This window comes from Chiroxiphia lanceolata, chromosome 15 (assembly GCF_009829145.1).
Source record: "Chiroxiphia lanceolata isolate bChiLan1 chromosome 15, bChiLan1.pri, whole genome shotgun sequence".
In the NCBI taxonomy this organism is placed as follows: Eukaryota; Metazoa; Chordata; class Aves; order Passeriformes; family Pipridae; genus Chiroxiphia; species Chiroxiphia lanceolata.
Window position 1 is genome coordinate 14040067 of NC_045651.1, and position 16473 is coordinate 14056539.

Sequence of the window (16473 nt, forward strand, 5' to 3'; positions counted from 1 at the left end):
CAGCATCTTCCTTGCCTGGAATGATGGGTTAGCCCACATCTGACCTCCCTGTAAAGGAGCAGGCTGTTGGGGCTCCCTGGGCTGAGCACATTGGGTTTCCCTGGTCTGGGGATGTCAGGGCTCCCTGGGCTGGGGGCATTGGGGCTCTCCAGGCAGGCAGAGGGGAAGCCCAACACCAGACTGGTGCCCAACCAGGGCCGTGATACCACGGACACCCCACAGTCCTCACCCCCTTCGCCTTGGAGCTGCATTCCAGCCATCTGCAAGCATTTCTCTGGCATTTACCACTTGAAAGCACTGAGGAGGAGCAGGCAAGACAGGCCGGGTGGGAGGATATGCTCAAACTCTGCTCTCTCCCACGCTCCCGCTGGCACTTTCCAGGTATCCTGCTGCAGAGCCAGGGGGTTGGGTGCCATTTCAGCCACCCCTTTGGCCCCTGCAGCTCAGCCAGGGGACAGCATTAGCTTCATTTTTTTGCCCTTCTCCAACCTCTAGATATCACTGTTCCTTTTGGCTTTGCCCACAGGCTAAGCATAGACTGTACGTATGTGTCCAAAAGGGTGGTAAGCTCTACAGTACCTCCCCGCATGAGAATATCCTTTATTTCTAAGCAGAAAGCAATCTCATTTAATGGGCTGCCTGCGCTGAATCCACTTACAGCCCATCCACTTATTAGTGTCATACAAATAAAATAAAATGCATGTAAATAAAGACCTTCTGCCTTGCACACAAGCTGTTTTGGAGTAAAAGTGATCATCGCCTCTGTCTTTTTCCCTTCCTGTCTCGCACACGCAGCAGAACTGGGATGTAATGAACTAGATATAAAATAAGCAGATGCAGCAAGAGCCAGAGCAGGGAAACGGGGCTGGAGCAAAGGTTACACAGAGCACATCTGCTCTGCCTGGGTTTGGAGACTAGATCTGGGCTGGCATTGTGGCTCCACCGCTGGTCTCCAGCTCCCCCCCAACACTCCAGTGTTGCTCCAGTGGGGATCCCAGAGGCTCAGCTGTAGCCCCCATGCTCCTGCTCACCATCAGTGGGTGTGCAGCAGCTCTGGTGGGGCCTTAGTGGGTTAGAACTGCTCCCCACACGTGTGTGGGTTTCAGTGGAGGGAGACACTGATCTGTGCTGAGGGGCTGCTAGTGGGCAGTGTGATGGGGAGAAGGGCAGAGGGGTGAAATGCTGTGATACAGAAGTGTGTGACAAAACTCTGCCTCACCGGCCACTTGTGTGAGCTTTCTCCTCTCTCCCACAGCCACTGCATCCAGCAGATCCTGGAGGCTGTCCTGCATTGCCACCAGATGGGGGTGGTTCACCGGGATCTGAAGGTAGGAGTTGCAGGGGGAGTGCCTGTGGGAGGATGGGGGACCCCGTCTGTGATGCAAAACCCTGTGGAGCAATGCCCAGAGTATTCCAGGGCTGCTGAAACAGCAGGGAGGAACACGTGTAGGGCTTCAGGAAAGCCACAGAGCAAAGACCAACTCCAGGGTGAAACAACACAAAGGAGGGGGGCAGGGAGGTCCTTGAAGTCCATGGTTCTCTAAGGATTCAGGGACATCAGGACACACAGCAGGACAATGCAGTTGGGAAGCACATCCAGAGCCCTGACTTTCCTCTGTGCTGCGCTGGGAAGGTCCCCCCATCCATAGGGGAGCCCCTGGTGGGTCTTTCACTTCTCTCCAACCCCCATCTCCTCCTGCAGCCCGAGAACCTGCTGCTGGCATCCAAGCTGAAGGGTGCTGCCGTCAAGCTGGCTGACTTTGGCCTTGCCATCGAGGTGGAGGGGGACCAGCAAGCGTGGTTTGGTGAGTGGGACTGGCCCAAAGTGGGGCATTCTTCAGCTTTCCTTGGCGTGTTTGATCAGGGGGGCTCCAGGAGGGACACACATCCCCAGGACCTGAGCCCTGGGTTATGGGAGCATCCCAGCAGCACAGGAGGCACAGTGGGTGAGGAGGTTGATGGCTCCAGCTGTGCCCCTGGAAACAGCCCAGTATTGATCAGGGCAGAGGCAAGCAACTCCACAGGGACTCTGTGAGTCACCAAGATGTCCTGGTGAGATGGACAAACTGGCAACAGGGGCACACCAGGGGGAGGGAAGCCTCTTGCAAGTGCTGGAGGTGCTCATCAGAGCACTCCAGCCTTATGGACCACCCTGGAATTTGGTTGTGGCCGAAAGCCACAGTTTGCTCTGCCCTCAGGACTCACAGAGGTGTCTGGCAGGAGGGTGCCACCGGGTCAGGATGTGCCAGGACTCCTGGCTCTCGCTGTGCCTGGCTGGGCACCAGTCCCTGCTGGTGAGCTGTGTGGGGATGGGGGCTGCTGCCAGCAGGGTGTGATGGGCTGTCTGTCCCAGGTTTCGCTGGCACCCCGGGATACCTCTCCCCCGAGGTGCTCCGGAAGGACCCCTATGGCAAAGCCGTGGACCTGTGGGCTTGCGGTAAGTCAGACAGGGGCTGGAATGCCGGGAGCTGGCTGGGTCGGCTGGGCTGGGCGGGATGAGGGAGGCTGTTCATCCAGCATGTCCCGAGCTGTAGTTGCTACGCAAGGTCGGGGGGAGGATTTACCCAAGAGGTGGCACGTTACCTTGGGCTGTCCCCAGAGCAGCACCCTCTCTCCCAATCTAGCAGCACCCTTCTCTGAAGGATCAGCCCCCTTCCTATGTACCCAAAGCTCCCAGTCAGGAGAGATGCTGGCTCTCTTCCCTGAGGTGCTGGTGGAGTCAGGCAATGATTCCATGCAGTTTCAGCTGCAGGGGAGCCTTCTTCCACCCCCGATGGGGAGGAGGCATCGCCCAGGCCTGCCAGGGCACCCACTTGAGGGTCTGCATGTAGCTGCCAGAGACCATCAGCACAAAGATGGATCCACCAACAAGCCTTTTGCTTTTTAATCAATGAGCAAATCCTCATGTTTCCCTAATTTCTGTTTCTCTGCTTGAGTTTGACCAATCCCCAGGCAGAGTCTGCTCCTACCTCCACCAATGAATTCTCTCCCACTGATTCCATCTCTTCTCCTGGGCAGGTGTCATCCTCTACATCCTGCTGGTCGGGTACCCACCCTTTTGGGATGAAGACCAGCACCGACTCTACCAGCAGATCAAGGCTGGGGCTTATGATGTGAGTAGGTTTGTCTTGCTCCCCCTTTTTACAGTCTACCCTCTCTCCTGCTGTCCCCGCCTTACAACCTGCTGCTCTAGAAGAGCAATCTGGCCAAATTCAGACAGGCACGAGCAAGGTTCTTTCTTCTGCCCTGGTCACAGAGGGTGCACACATTAGCATGTTTCAGGGCAACTTTGAAGGACAGATAGGTCTTGTCCTGGGCCTTCCAACTTTCTTCTTCCACTTATGCTCTCCAGTTTTCTACGTGGCAGCTCTTTCCAGTTGTGCCACCATCTCTCCAACCTGCCCCAAGCTGCGGGAGAACCAACCCAAATGTAAAGGGGCTTCTGCTCCTTCTGTTCCTTCCTGCCATCCCTCATCCTGATCCCTTTGCTTTGGCAGTTCCCCTCCCCTGAGTGGGACACAGTGACTCCAGAAGCAAAAGATCTCATCAACAAGATGTTGACCATAAACCCGTCCAAGCGCATCACGGCAGCGGAGGCTCTGAAGCACCCCTGGATATCGGTGAGTTCGACGCTCACTGGTTGGGGCTGAAGCTGCAGAGATGTGGGGGCTCACAAGGGGGGAACACCTCACCGAGGAGCATGTGATATCACACACGCTGCCAGCTCTCTTCTCCATCCTGGGAAGATGGTTTCCTGGCATGGTTCCTCTCAATGTGCTCAGAGCAGCGTTTTCCCTGGGGTTTTACAGCAGAGAAAAGCTTGTGAATGCAAACAGCTTGTCCTGGGGGAGCTGGTGATGGGAAGGACACATATGCTCCCAGCCCTGGTGGGGATAGGCTGGTTTCTTGGTGTCACGCTGTGCTGGGGGGCTTTTCTTCAGAGATGATGGGAGCAGGCTTGTGTTTGTCCATCCATCCACCCACCTCAGCAGCAACCCCCCTACCCTTCACTTCATCCCACTGCTCTGGCTGCTGGTTCTCTCTCTGAATCAGCTCCTAAAGGCAGGAGGAGTCTGTGGGCTTAACCCTGGTACCCCACATGTGTAAACCCTGAGCACATTGCTGAACATGGCTGGTCAGTCAAGGGGTTAACTGTGTGGGCAGCCAGTTCTTCCTGCAACCCCTCCACCAGAGCAGATCCTGCTGACTCCAGAGCTTCGATCTCCCACTGCCCATTAAACTTTTATCTGCTGCTGCTGCAGGCAGCCCTGGCCCGTGCCTTGGCCACGGGAGATCGCACACGTGTGTGTGCATGTGAGAGCAGGGCTGGGGGAGCCCTTTCCCCCCGGCTCTGCTCTGAGCCAGGTCTCTCTCCCCCCAGCACCGTGCCACCGTGGCATCATGCATGCACAGACAGGAGACAGTGGACTGTCTGAAGAAGTTCAATGCCCGGAGGAAGCTGAAGGTAACTCTCATACTGTCCAAGCTGGCTTCAAAACACATGGTCAGGTCATAGGTGGGCTTATTCTCTGTGTGGGAAGGGACAGGGTGGTGTCTCTGGGCAGTGGTATGGGGATGATGGGCATTTGGGGCCCCCCTTGTGAAGAAGGCAAAAGAGACAGAGTGCAGTAGTGGCTTCATCTGTCTGGGGTTCCCAAGCGCTCAGAGAAAGCCATGGTGAAGGAAAGCAGAGTCACACTGGATGCTGGGGTAAGCACTTTCCCTCTGGATTCTGTGTCAAGAAAGCTCCTCTTTAGGGCAGGACATGGGTCTAAGAGGCACAGTGAGACCCTCTGCCTGATGGCCAAGATACTTTGCAGCCAAGGAATAAAGTCATCCATAGAAAAGCAAAAAGCTCACCCACACCAGCAGCCCCACAGGCTTTCCTGTCTCAGATGCTGTCACGTGCCACAGCCTGGACCCCCTCTGTGAACACCATCTCCAGCTGGAGCACCTCCCTGAAGCACCCATCTCCCAGGTGCTGCTCAGCCTCAGCCAGCAGCATGGCGCTGGGAATGGGCTCTGGAAATCACAATGTCTCCTCCAGAGCTGGAGGCACAGAGCAGGACAGCTCTGGCCTGTGTTGTAGCCAGAGTCATCAGTGCTCCAGGCCTGAATGCAGCGTGACACAGAACAGTGCAGCTGCAGGCTACTAACAAGATTATCAAGCAAAGAAACTGGCTATAAACTATTATTACTTTTCTGCTAGACAAGTAATCAAATTAGTTCAGGCATACACTTCCAAATAGTAATCCATTACTGTAAGCAATTAGTCCAAAGTAATCTCATTATGCACTGAGCAACTAGTTAGTAAACTCAGCTGGAAAAGGGGAAGGATTTTTACAAATGTTGTTTTGCAGTGGTGATCTTTGCGTGGCTCCCATGAGCAATCCCTGCCCTGATGCTCTGAGCTAGCACAGCTTTAATCCCAATTAAATCCGGTTCCGCTCCTGGTGGGTCCCTTTGCCACCAGCTGCCAGCCCTGGTCAGTGGGGTTGTGCTACATCTAGGGCAGGGTAGTATGAGACTGAAAGGTGCCCCACAGATATTTAATATCCCTTTAATCTTGGAGGGAAGGCAGTTTCAGAGAGTGCAACCCAATGCCTCAGTGCTGGTGATATGGAGTTGGGTACTGAGAGCTGCTTTTGATGGCAGGAGGAGAATATCAGTCCGTGGGCCAGTTTCCGTCCAGCCAGGTGGCTGGGGGACAGGTGCTGAGCAGGGCTTTCCGCCCTCAGGGATGGGGGGAGCAGCAGGGTGTGGAGAGCTGGGGTCCAGCACACCCTTCCTTCTGTCTTCCTTGTCTTTCAGGGAGCCATCCTCACCACCATGCTAGCCACCAGGAACTTCTCCGGTAGGTGCTGTCTCTGGGACTCATCTCTTTGTCTTACAGGGTGCCCAGGGCAAATCCATAGGATTCCTGAAGAGCTGGCTTTGCCTTGAGTGTCAGGGGGAGGCTGAGGTTGCAGCCTGGTGCCCCTGGGGATGTGTGGTTTTGGGTAGTCCTCCAGGGGAGATCACCTGGCACCTCCAGGCTGGCATCTGGTGTGGGATGCAAGAGGAAGGGTGTCTGGCTGACGTGCAGTGGTCCCCAGTGGTGTAGGGGTTTATATGTACCCAACCATCTGGCTTGTGCTGGGGTGGGGATGCAGGTGCTGGGGGCAGCCAGAGCTCAAGCTGCTGGTTTTGTGTCCTCCTGGAGATATTTGTGGCTCAGGGAGAGCATCCTCTGCATCGGGAATGTCAGACAGGTTCCTGGGTGCCATGGCAGGCAGATGGCAGCAGGATCCCTCAGGTCTCTCCCCAGGCAGGTGGATGCTGATCCTGCAGGGTTTCCCACTCTCCTCCTGCCTCTCTACATCCCGAGGGCTGCATGGGAAACAGGACTGAGCATGGCAGGCCAGCCTGTGCACTGGAGAGGTCTCAGCACAGCCACAAGCCCCAGTGCCCCCACCGAGAGCTGTTCCCTGTGGGGACACCTCGCTGCACATGGGATTTCACAGGCGATTCCCAGGCACGGAACCAAATGGAGCCACGTGACTACAGAGCTCATCCACTTGCTGTCACCTCCAGCCCTCCCCAGCGCTGGGAATGTCCCTGCAGCGGTGCTGCAGCGCTGGGACACACCAGCCAAGCCCTGCAGCCGCTGAGCCTGCTGGTGGCAGCTGTTTGGGGTTAGACGGGTGTTTCAGGGTGCTTTGCTGAGGCGCCCCGGGTGTCAGGTGCGGCAGGCGGGCAGGGGTGCCAGGGAAGCTCGGGGAGACGGCTGTGGCCAGGGCTGGTATCTGCATTTGTCGTGCGGGGATCGTGCTGACACATTTAGCACTTGTGGAGGGGAGCTGGAGGAGTCCAGCAGCTGGGGGGATCCGGTGTCAGCCCCGCGCCGGGGAAGGCGGTGGACAGGAAGCATCAAAGGGCAGGAAATTCAAAAGCGTCTCTCATCGTGCTGCCCGTCCCACGCACGGCCCGAGGGCTCGACCAGTGCGCCCAGCCCAGGAGCCCAGCGGGGCTGGTGAGCGAGAGCAGGGTCTCGCGTGGCGCCGAGCTCCACCGATCCCACCCTGCTCCGGGGGTGCAGCGGCAGTGGGGTGATTTCTGCGGCCAGGGGGGGCTGGGGCAGTGCCGGCAGCGGTGGGTGGGCACCGGGGAAGGCGCCTGCTTTTCATCATTGTCAAAATGCGGGTTGCAGCTGTCGGGCCGGCGGGCCGGCAGCACATGATCCCGGCAGCATGGGGCTAAAATTAGAGGGCGGCAGGCGGGCAGCCCATTCCTCCACGCTGCACCACGCCGGGTCAACAGCACCCCCCGGCCAGAGCCCGCCTGCCGCCGGACAGCGCTGCCGGCCCCTCCAGCCGCCCCGAGCACTCGGCGTGACGTTGGGAGACGGGTCATGCCCCTGGCCGAGAGCCGCCGGGGTAGGACGGGACGGTGCTGGCAAGGTCGCCCCTGAGCTCCCACGAGTAGCACCGGGGGTTGCTGAAGAGAGGACGAAACGAAGCCCACCAGCCGGTCCTGCGGGGTCCCGCCGCTCCGCCACCCGGCACCATGCTGCTGCTCCTCGCCCTCCTGGTCGTGGTGCCCTGCCTGGCTCTCCTAATCACCTTCCTCCTCTCTCCAGGAGGCAAAAGTGGTGGCAACAAGAAGAATGACGGCGTGAAGGTAAGCCCCCCGCCCGCTGCCCTCTCCTGCCCGCCCCTCAGCTGCCGGGGCGGCGGTGGGGGTCTCTGTGCCATGCCGGAGGGGAGTGTCTCCATGCCCAGCTGGCAGTGGGGGTCTCCGTGCTGTGCCAGGGGTCTCTGTGCCATACCGGCAGTCCCTGAGACACCCTGCACTTTAAAGGGCAGCTGTTGGCCCGGCTGTCCCGGTGTGTCCCTGTGCCACCGGCTGGGCTCCTGCCAGGACAGGCAGTGCACAGGAGGCTTTGCAGCACTGCCGGTTGTTGCTGGAGGGGTGCATGGGGGGAACTCAAGGCTGTTTCATTGCCTGCAAAATGTGCTTGGCCACTCGCTACCCCCAGGGAGGGGGAGAGCCAGAGGTTGGACCAGGACAGGGTACAGGGGGAGGCAGCTCTTCAGCCCAGAGCCACGGCTCCAACAGCAGTCATCTGGAGAGAGGAGAGGCCTCATCTCCTGCTCACTCAGCATGTGTCCTGCTGTGGCTGGTGGGACTGGCCCTAGTTCCTGTCCCATCCTGTCCCAAGGGCTGATGTGCTGCTGGGTGACACATGGGTGCTTTAACCCCTTCAGCAATGCTGCCAGTCCCCTTTGCCCAGTGCAGACAGCAAAGGAACATGGTGATACTTGACAGAGCAAATGACTTAGTGATGCTCTCAAAACAAGCCAGTGCTTGGTGAATCTTGTTTCTTGGGCTCCAGAGCCTGCGGATTTGTCTGTCCCTTTGAGCTGGAGCCACAACTCTTCTCCAGGATAAGGTGGCTCCTGGAGGCAGCAAAATCATGCTGCTGAGCAGCTTCTTCTGGTGACACGGAGATGTGGTGGATAGTAGTGGCTATTGAGCTTGTCACTCTTCCTGCAGGAAGGAATGGTCCATGTGAGGGCCTTTCTCTCCTTACCTGTTCCCTTCATGAATACAAGGGATCACTCAGCAGAAGAGAGCTGGCGTGGTGACATCCTCCATCATCAGGCAGAACTCTGGGAGCCCAACTGCAGTATGGCTTCTCTCCTTCCTCCATAGGGACCCTTAGTTGGGAGAACCTAGAGAACCTTTTTCCACCCTTTCTTAGGGTGGAACTATTGGAACTATTGGACCGTGAGGCGTGCAGGGTTCTGGAAGAGCAGAGCCCTCAGCCAGCTTCTTTCCTCCTCAGTCCAAATGGTCAGCAGAGCCAGGGGTCTAGGAGTGGTGGGTCTCTCTCCCATTCCTCCCAGATCCAGTGACTGGGACAGGACAAACCTACAAGGACTGAGACCACTCACAACCCTCCAGACCTGGGCTCAGCTCCACAACAGGCCACACAGTGTTATTCTGCAGCATGAGGCTGATGGGCTGGATGGCTCTCAGAGGACATTACTTTGGGCCATGTTGTCACGTTAGAACCCAGCAATCCAGAACAGGATTGCTGGATTTGGTGCTGGCAGATCCCATAGGAGTCACAGCAACCCATCTGCCAGCCATTGCTGGCCTGTCCTCTTCTGCTCTAAGGTCCCAGCTGCTTCTGAGAGTCACCTGAGAAGTGACACCACAGGTAGAGCTGCCTTGATTGCTGGAGCACAGGTGAGAGCAAACAGAAGATGCATTTTTAAGCTATAAAAGGAGAGATTGATGGAGAGACTTCATTGGGCATTGTCCTGAATCTAATTTTCCAGCAGAAAGGGACAGCCTTAAATTTCTGTGTTGTGGTAGAAGACCATTTGCCAGCCCAACTTGCTAGTGATGGTCCCTCTTGGGCTTCAAAGTAGCTTTGTCCTGGGAAAAGGGGCACTTTCTGTTGTAGCAAAATAGCTAGTTTTGGTGAAGAGCCTTCTGGCTCATCACTGAAACTCAGCAAGCAGTCTGGTTTCAGAGCAGGATCAGAGAGGCTGGTGTGCATCGTCAGCCCTCACTGGTGAGCAGGGAGCAGGTCATGAGGCTTCATTCTGAGGCAGTCTACGAGCCAACACTCCTCTCAAGATGGTGGACAAGCTCTGGAGAAAGAATTTGCTTTTTTATTGCCCCCTTTCCAACAAGTAGAGGTGAGACAGCCTGGGGAGGAGAAGACAAGGTAGAGGCAAACTCATTCCCAACAGCTTCCTTCCATTGGCCACCTTCAGCATAACCATCCCCACCTCTCATTCCCACGCTCAGCCTGAGGGGACCTGCATTGTAACCCACTCGTGGGGGCACAGGGAGGTTGGGGTCTGTGGGTGAAGCTTTAGTAGCCCACCATGGGCAGCCAGTAGATGTCAAGACTTTGCTGAATGGTGTTCATTTCTTTCCATCTTGCTGGAAAAGTGAGGCAGGAGCCTGGAGGCCTGCCTTAGGTGGTTGGGCAGGTGGGAAGGGAATGGTCCTGCCTGCTCAGAGCTGGGCTGTAAGTCAGGCCACGTGATGCGGTTATCTGTCGGAAGAGTTGTGCCCCCATTTGGAGTAACATGCTGGACTGACCGTCCCCATGAGAGCAGGCAGGTCCCAGGCAACCACCCCTGCCTTTCCTGCCCAAGGCTCTGCTGGTGGGCAGCAGGCAGCTGGTGCTGCTCTCCAGCCTGCCCACACAGCCCTCCAACACCAGCATGGGGCTAGCCCAGGCTCAGAGGGCTTGAAACTCACCCTCCTGAGGAGGTTCCTCACCTACTAAAAGCATTCATGGGACCAAAAATCCCCCTTGAGCCCTGCTCTGGGGTCTGTGGGAGGTCCTTTGGTCCCAGCAGCTATGATACCTTCACTGCCCTGTGTAGTGTCACATCTCGTCCCATTGTAAACTAATGGAATCACTGCCCCGTGTCACATCCTGTCCCGTCCTAAATTAACGAGCTCACTGCCCGGTGTCGCATCCTGTTCCTGTATGTCCAGACTCGACGCGGTCACTGCTTTGTGTTGCATTCTGTTGCGTCTGAAACTTCTGCAGTTTTCTGCCCCGTCTCATGTCCTTGGGTAGCAGGAGCTGTCAGCCCTTCCTGAAGACAGCCCAGCTCCAGCGGCTCCTTTTCCCCTGAGGTTCCTGCTGAAATACCACAGCTCACTCTGCCCTTTAGGACATCTGTTGTTTCAGTGAAGGAGAGACAAGTGTTGACGTAGGACCAAGAGCCTAAAGGGGCTATGAGAGAGCTGGAGAGGGACTTTGAACAAGGGCATGGAGTGATACAACAAGGATGAATGGCTTTAAACTGAAGGAGGGCAGGTTTAGATGGGATATAAGGAAGAAATTATTTATTGTGAGGGTGACGAGGCACTAGCACAGCTTGCCCAGAGAAGCCATGAGTGCCCCATCCCTGGAAATGTCCAAGGCCAGGTTAGATGGGCCTTGGAGCAACCTGGTCTAGGAACTGGATGATCTTTAAGGTCCCTTCCAACCCAAACCATTCTGTGTTTTTCTGTTTCTATGGGAGAGAGGGGAGAGCTGCACTGGCAGAGGGGGAAACTCAGTGAGGATGCCAGTGGGAGCCAGTTAGGATGTCAAAGGATCAACAAGGGGGAATGGATATCAACAGTTTTTACCCTGAAGCCCACGCATGCACCCTAGTGGGTCGCTCTGTGGACTTTTCCAGGAGATTTGTACAGTGTGTGCTGCTTTTCCCTCACAGGGCAGGCACAGATGGTGCCTTGTTAAATATGCTGGTACAACGCTTTGTTATTTGGCACTGCAGATTCTGATTTCTGCACATTGGTGTTCCCTGGCACCCGCTGGGATTCATTCCCTGGGAGCCGGAGGTGCTGAAAGGGTATGAGGTCAGCATGCACGTCCCCCTGTCTCCTGGCTAAATTAAAAATGGAGATGGGGAGCAGAGCACAGCAGGGAAGGAGAATCCAGAAGTAGTTCGGGGTTGCAAGCAGAAGAATGGCTATGGGGTCATCCAGCCCAAAAACTTTAAAGCCTAGTGGTAGTGGTCAAGGATAGAGATAAATGTGCATGTGTAAGGTCTTCTCTTTAGAGGAGACTTGTCCTGATTTAAAGCACTGGATCCATGCTAAAGACAGCTTCCCACACAGTATGCATGCCTTGCAGGGTCGAGCAGCAGGGCCTTAAAACAGCCAGCTTAGTTCTGGTCTAGGTCCAAAGCTAATGGGATGTCTCCACACTAGTCAGTGCCATCGGCAGATGCACCCAGAGCAGATCCAGAGTCTGTAGAAGTCGGTATGGCATTCTCTCTGGGCACAGGGCTGTGGTGGAGCTGCCTTTGATTTTCAGCATCCCGCTCCTGTTCCTGTGAGATTGCTGGGCTGGTCACAAAGCCACCAGAGTGGTCAGTGGCTCCCTTTTGGACTAACCAGGTCCTTGGGATGAGAAACCCCAGAGATTGTGGCAGGTCAGGAGAGAAAGGTGCTGGCAGGAACACGGGGAGGGAACTGGCACAGCACCACCAGCACTGCAGCCAGCGGCACGTCCACACAGGAGCAACACGTTGCCCCCCTGCGCCTTTCGTTTGCCCCTCCATGAGGACCAAGAAGGGATCCTCACGAGCTGCTGCCTCTCATGTGCTGCTCTCAGCCTTTCTCACTCTGTGTCTCTTCCTGTTCCATCTCTTCTCCTTGTTTTTCCAGAAAAGAAAGTCCAGTTCCAGCGTTCAGTTAATGGTGAGTGTCCTTCGTCTTCCTCAATGCCGATATTGCTGGGCCTCTCCACATGTTCCAGCTTCCCCCGTTTTTGGAAGTTACCTCGGGGTAGGGAAGAAGGGACAGCGGGGTTGGAGGGAACATCCTCAAAGCCGTATCACCCACAAACCCCATTAACAGGGTTGGTGCAGGCACTTGCTGGCCACCAGCTGGTGGGAAGCCAGCCCTGGTTCTTGCTGATGGGTTCTCATGCCGTTTCTCCCAGTTCTCCTGACTCAGGTCTGCAGGCTGCATCGGTCCAAGGAGCCTTGGAGAAACACCTTCCATGCCTCTGCGGGGACTGTATGGTCATGGGACACCTTGCCAACCTACATCGGGGTCTTCTGGGTAATACATAAGCAAGGCTCTGCTGGGAAGAGCTAGCAGAGCCATTGCTCTAGCTCCACTAGCAGAGTTGCCTTGATGGGGCTCCCGGAGAGAGACAGGGGGTCAGTACCCCTCTCCCCCAAAAATCTGTGTAGTGCTCAGCTGTTTCTTGAAAGAGCTGTGTCTCAGCCTTCAGTGGTCCATGTGGGTCTTGGAAGCACTGTTTTATTGTACATTTCTCTCCCTACTCTGCGGTCAGTGTGGTCTCTCTCACTCCTGCACAGTCCCCTCTTTCTCATCCCAGCTCCTCCTCGCTGTTAATTTGTACATCTCTCTCTTTATTGTACAGTCAACATGGTGTCTTCCACCCCCGCACAGCCCCTCTCCCTGCCCCTCCGGCAACGCTCCTAGGAACCCACCAAATGGCCCCTGGACCTGCCCCCGTCTCTGTCCCCACAGGTGTCGGTAGGAAAGGCAGCGCCGTTCCTACGAGACCCTCCACAGCCCACCCCTTGTGCCCTTGGCTACAAGGAGTGGAGGTCAGGGAGGGCTCTGCCAATGCTGCCCTAGAGCTGTGGTTGAGGACAGGTTGGACCTGCTGGCGTTTTCCTTGGTTTCTGTCTGTTGGCACAGTCGAGCGCTGCGGGGTCGGACTCGGGGGGCTGTCGAACACACGAGCTCCGTCTGTCACAGGGAGAAGACCCTCCTCACCGCCCCATCTCTCCTTTCTGTTCTTTGCTCAGGAATCGTCGGAGAGCACCAACACCACTATCGAGGACGAAGACACCAAAGGTACCAGCGGGGGCTAGCGGGGAGGTGGGCAGGTTGTGGGTTGTTAGTCTGACTACCCCTCATGAGATATTGGCTACAGCAAAACCCACCACCATCGAGCAGCCTCGGGGCCCTTCAGAAGTTGCTTTAACTCCTCAGATGGTTCCACTGCTGGGTTGCTGCCATGAGCAGCTGGGGCACTGCTGGTGAGGGACAGGGGTGCTCCCATAAACAGGGATGTTCCCTAAAAGCAGGCATTGAAATGACAGAAATCTGCAGGGATAGCAGCCTGGCTGACTGCTCTCCAAAATAAATGGCCCTTTGGGAAAAGCCTCTAGGGGAAATCCCTGTCTGCCGCCTGCCTGCCTGCCAGCCAGAGGCAGCTTTCTAAGAATAACCCAGGCAATAATTTATCGGTGCTAATTTGTAAAGTCTCTCAATGAAGTGATCTCAGCACAAAGCAAGATGGACTTTGGCCTGATGTGAGAACTAATGGGACACTTGTCATCCTAGGGAGGGGCTCCCTGAGCCTGGACACAGAACCAGGCGGTGCTTGGGAAGTGATGGGAGTCACTCTCCTCCTTTCTGAACAACTCCCAGGAAGGTGCTCTCTCTCCTTTCATTAGTCACAATACAAAAAAGAAAGCCAACAAAAAAAAAAGAAGAGTTAAGCATGATGGCAATTTGCATTTGAAGCAGAGCCTTGTTGATAAGCCCAGGGTTACCTCTGGCAGCTCCTCCTGCATCCCAGGGAGCCCAACCCGCTCTTGCAGCGCGTTCCTTCCCGGATGAACTGTCAGTGCCTGGAATTCCCAGCAGCAGCTGCACAGCTTTGTGCCCTTTGAGGGGTCCCTCCTTGTATCTCCTGGTGTGGCTGCCCATGTCATCCACCTGCTCTCCTCCCTGCTGAGACCCTCTCCTCCTGTTTCAGAGTGAGGTGAGAGCATCCTTGGTCCAGCTTGCCCTGGCTGGCCTCTGCTGTGAGTTCATGGGATAGAAGGTCCCAGCTTGGCAAGGCTTTGCAGCCAAGACCAGCCTGTGCCAACTTTTGGGCTGAGGGCAGCTCACCATTTGGTAATTAACCCTTTGGCTTTTTAGGAAATTACAGAGTTTTTCAGTTTTGCTTTGGCTTTGAAAGTCTTTCCTTTCTGGTGATGAAGAGCCCTTCCCCACATTTCTCTTTCAAGTCGCTTTCCTGCTTTTTCTCTGGACAGTTTCCACAGTCCCCCAGCCTGCTGTGATCTGTTTCTGATGAGATAGAGATCTCTCACCAATATGGTAACACCAGCACTTCTGGTTTGTTTCCTCCTTTTATTTTCATTTTCTCTTTAAACCAACAGTACGCAAGCAAGAAATCATTAAAGTCACAGAGCAGCTGATTGAAGCAATAAGCAATGGAGACTTCGAGTCCTACACGTGAGTGTGCTCAGTGCAGGTTTGGGCTGGGTGGGTCCTCAGCCTCCCAGAGCAGGGTCTCCTACTCTGATGGTGCTGCCTAGGAGGTTTTACTGTTGCTCAGGGCAGGGCGACCAGGTTGACGTGGTGGGGGAGACATGGAGACCATCCAAGAGAAGCAGGGGACATCAGTTTCCAAACCTGATGCTGCTCTCATGCTCAGCTGACCACAGCTCTCTGGTCTCACTGTCATGGATGAGCCCATTTTGAGGTTTGCGGAAAGAGAAATAATTGTAAACCTGATTTATGATGGAATAAGAAAATTTGCATCTATTATATCCAGGTTGCCACAGGCTGTACTGAATCATAGCTGCTTTCTGCTCACTGAGCTGATGCTCTTCAGAGTACACCTCTTCTGTGTCCAAGGCTGATTTAATTAGCAATGTCTGAGCGAGTGCAGGTCTTCATCACTGCCTCGGAGGATCACAGCAGGGATATTCTGATACAGAGCAGATAGTATGTTTTTTATCCCTACTGTTTTCCTTTCTTACAAAGAAGATGGCAGTGTTTGGGGAGATTTAATTACAGATGGTGACTGATGGAGAATGCTCCCTGCTTTGCTGGGGTCCTGGCTGTAGTCAGAGGCTGGAGGCAAGGTGGGGTGGGCTTCATGCAGAATGCAGAGATGAGTTCATATTTTTGCAAGAATTACTTGCTAGTGCAGATGCCCCTCAGCCTCAAACTGAGGGAGCTGTCCTGAGCACAAGGCATTTGCATTCTTCAGGCTCTCATACTAGAAGTGGTGAGATAACTTCTCCCTTTTATCTTCCCTTCCTGGCTCCCCAGGAAGATGTGTGACCCTGGGATGACTGCCTTTGAGCCCGAGGCTCTGGGCAACCTTGTGGAAGGCCTGGATTTCCACCGATTCTACTTTGAAAACTGTAAGTAGCTCCCTTGCTTTCTGAGGGACCCCTCCCGCCTCCCATGGGCCTGTCTTGACCTTCATCAGCTTGCCAGATAGAATAGGATTACGGTGGCTGTGGAGCATCTCTAGCTGATCTGGAAGGTCCCAGCAGGAGATATTACATGAGCTGGGACCAGGTGCATGCAGAGGAGTCATTGCATTAGCTGCTTTCTAGGTGCTGAACCCACCCATGCAGCATTTATTCAGCCCAATCAAGCAGAGAACCTAACGCAAGCATCTCCCCTTCCCACATTGCTGCCACCCTGGGGAAGAGCCACCTAAACTCCTTTGCCTGCCTAACTGCCCTTGTGCTTGTCCCCTCTCCAGTGTGGTCCCGGAACAGCAAGCCCGTGCACACGACGATCCTGAACCCTCACATCCACCTGATGGGAGACGAGTCCGCCTGCATCGCCTACATCCGCATCACGCAGTATGTGGACGCCGGAGGGATCCCCCGCACTGCCCAGTCCGAGGAGACCCGCATCTGGCACCGCCGGGATGGCAAATGGCAAATTGTCCACTTCCACAGATCTGGCGCGCCCTCTGTCCTACCGCAGTAAGCCCTGTGAGGATCCAGGGATGGGGAAGGGAGGGCAGGGAGGGCTGAATGCGGGCTCAGGGCTCAACGCAGCTTTGAGGCTGCACAGCAGGTGGAATCCTGCCCCAGGATCTGCGGTGGGAAGCAGATGACTGAGTGCTGTGAGATGGCATTGGAGGGAGGGATGCTCCGCCAGAGGGATGGTCAAAGCAAATTCCGGCTTTTCCTG

The 16473-nt window shown here is 55.6% G+C and overlaps 1 protein-coding gene across 4 annotated transcripts in view; it reads left to right on the top strand.

Moving 5' to 3' along the window:
* CAMK2A (calcium/calmodulin dependent protein kinase II alpha) overlaps positions 1-16473 on the top strand; it is a 34799-nt gene that overhangs the window by 13354 nt on the left and 4972 nt on the right. Inside the window, exons 6-18 of one of the 4 annotated variants that reach the window (XM_032703400.1) lie at positions 1256-1328; positions 1703-1805; positions 2354-2437; positions 3019-3113; positions 3498-3620; positions 4382-4465; positions 5812-5854; positions 7619-7659; positions 12199-12231; positions 13320-13368; positions 14688-14763; positions 15589-15683; positions 16034-16262. In XM_032703400.1, the coding sequence (XP_032559291.1) occupies positions 1256-1328; positions 1703-1805; positions 2354-2437; positions 3019-3113; positions 3498-3620; positions 4382-4465; positions 5812-5854; positions 7619-7659; positions 12199-12231; positions 13320-13368; positions 14688-14763; positions 15589-15683; positions 16034-16262 (1128 nt within the window). Of the gene's footprint in view, positions 1-1255; positions 1329-1702; positions 1806-2353; positions 2438-3018; positions 3114-3497; positions 3621-4381; positions 4466-5811; positions 5855-7618; positions 7660-12198; positions 12232-13319; positions 13369-14687; positions 14764-15588; positions 15684-16033; positions 16272-16473 lie in introns of all 4 variants that reach the window. The other 3 variants (XM_032703399.1, XM_032703402.1, XM_032703401.1) reach the window with 3 other exon arrangements.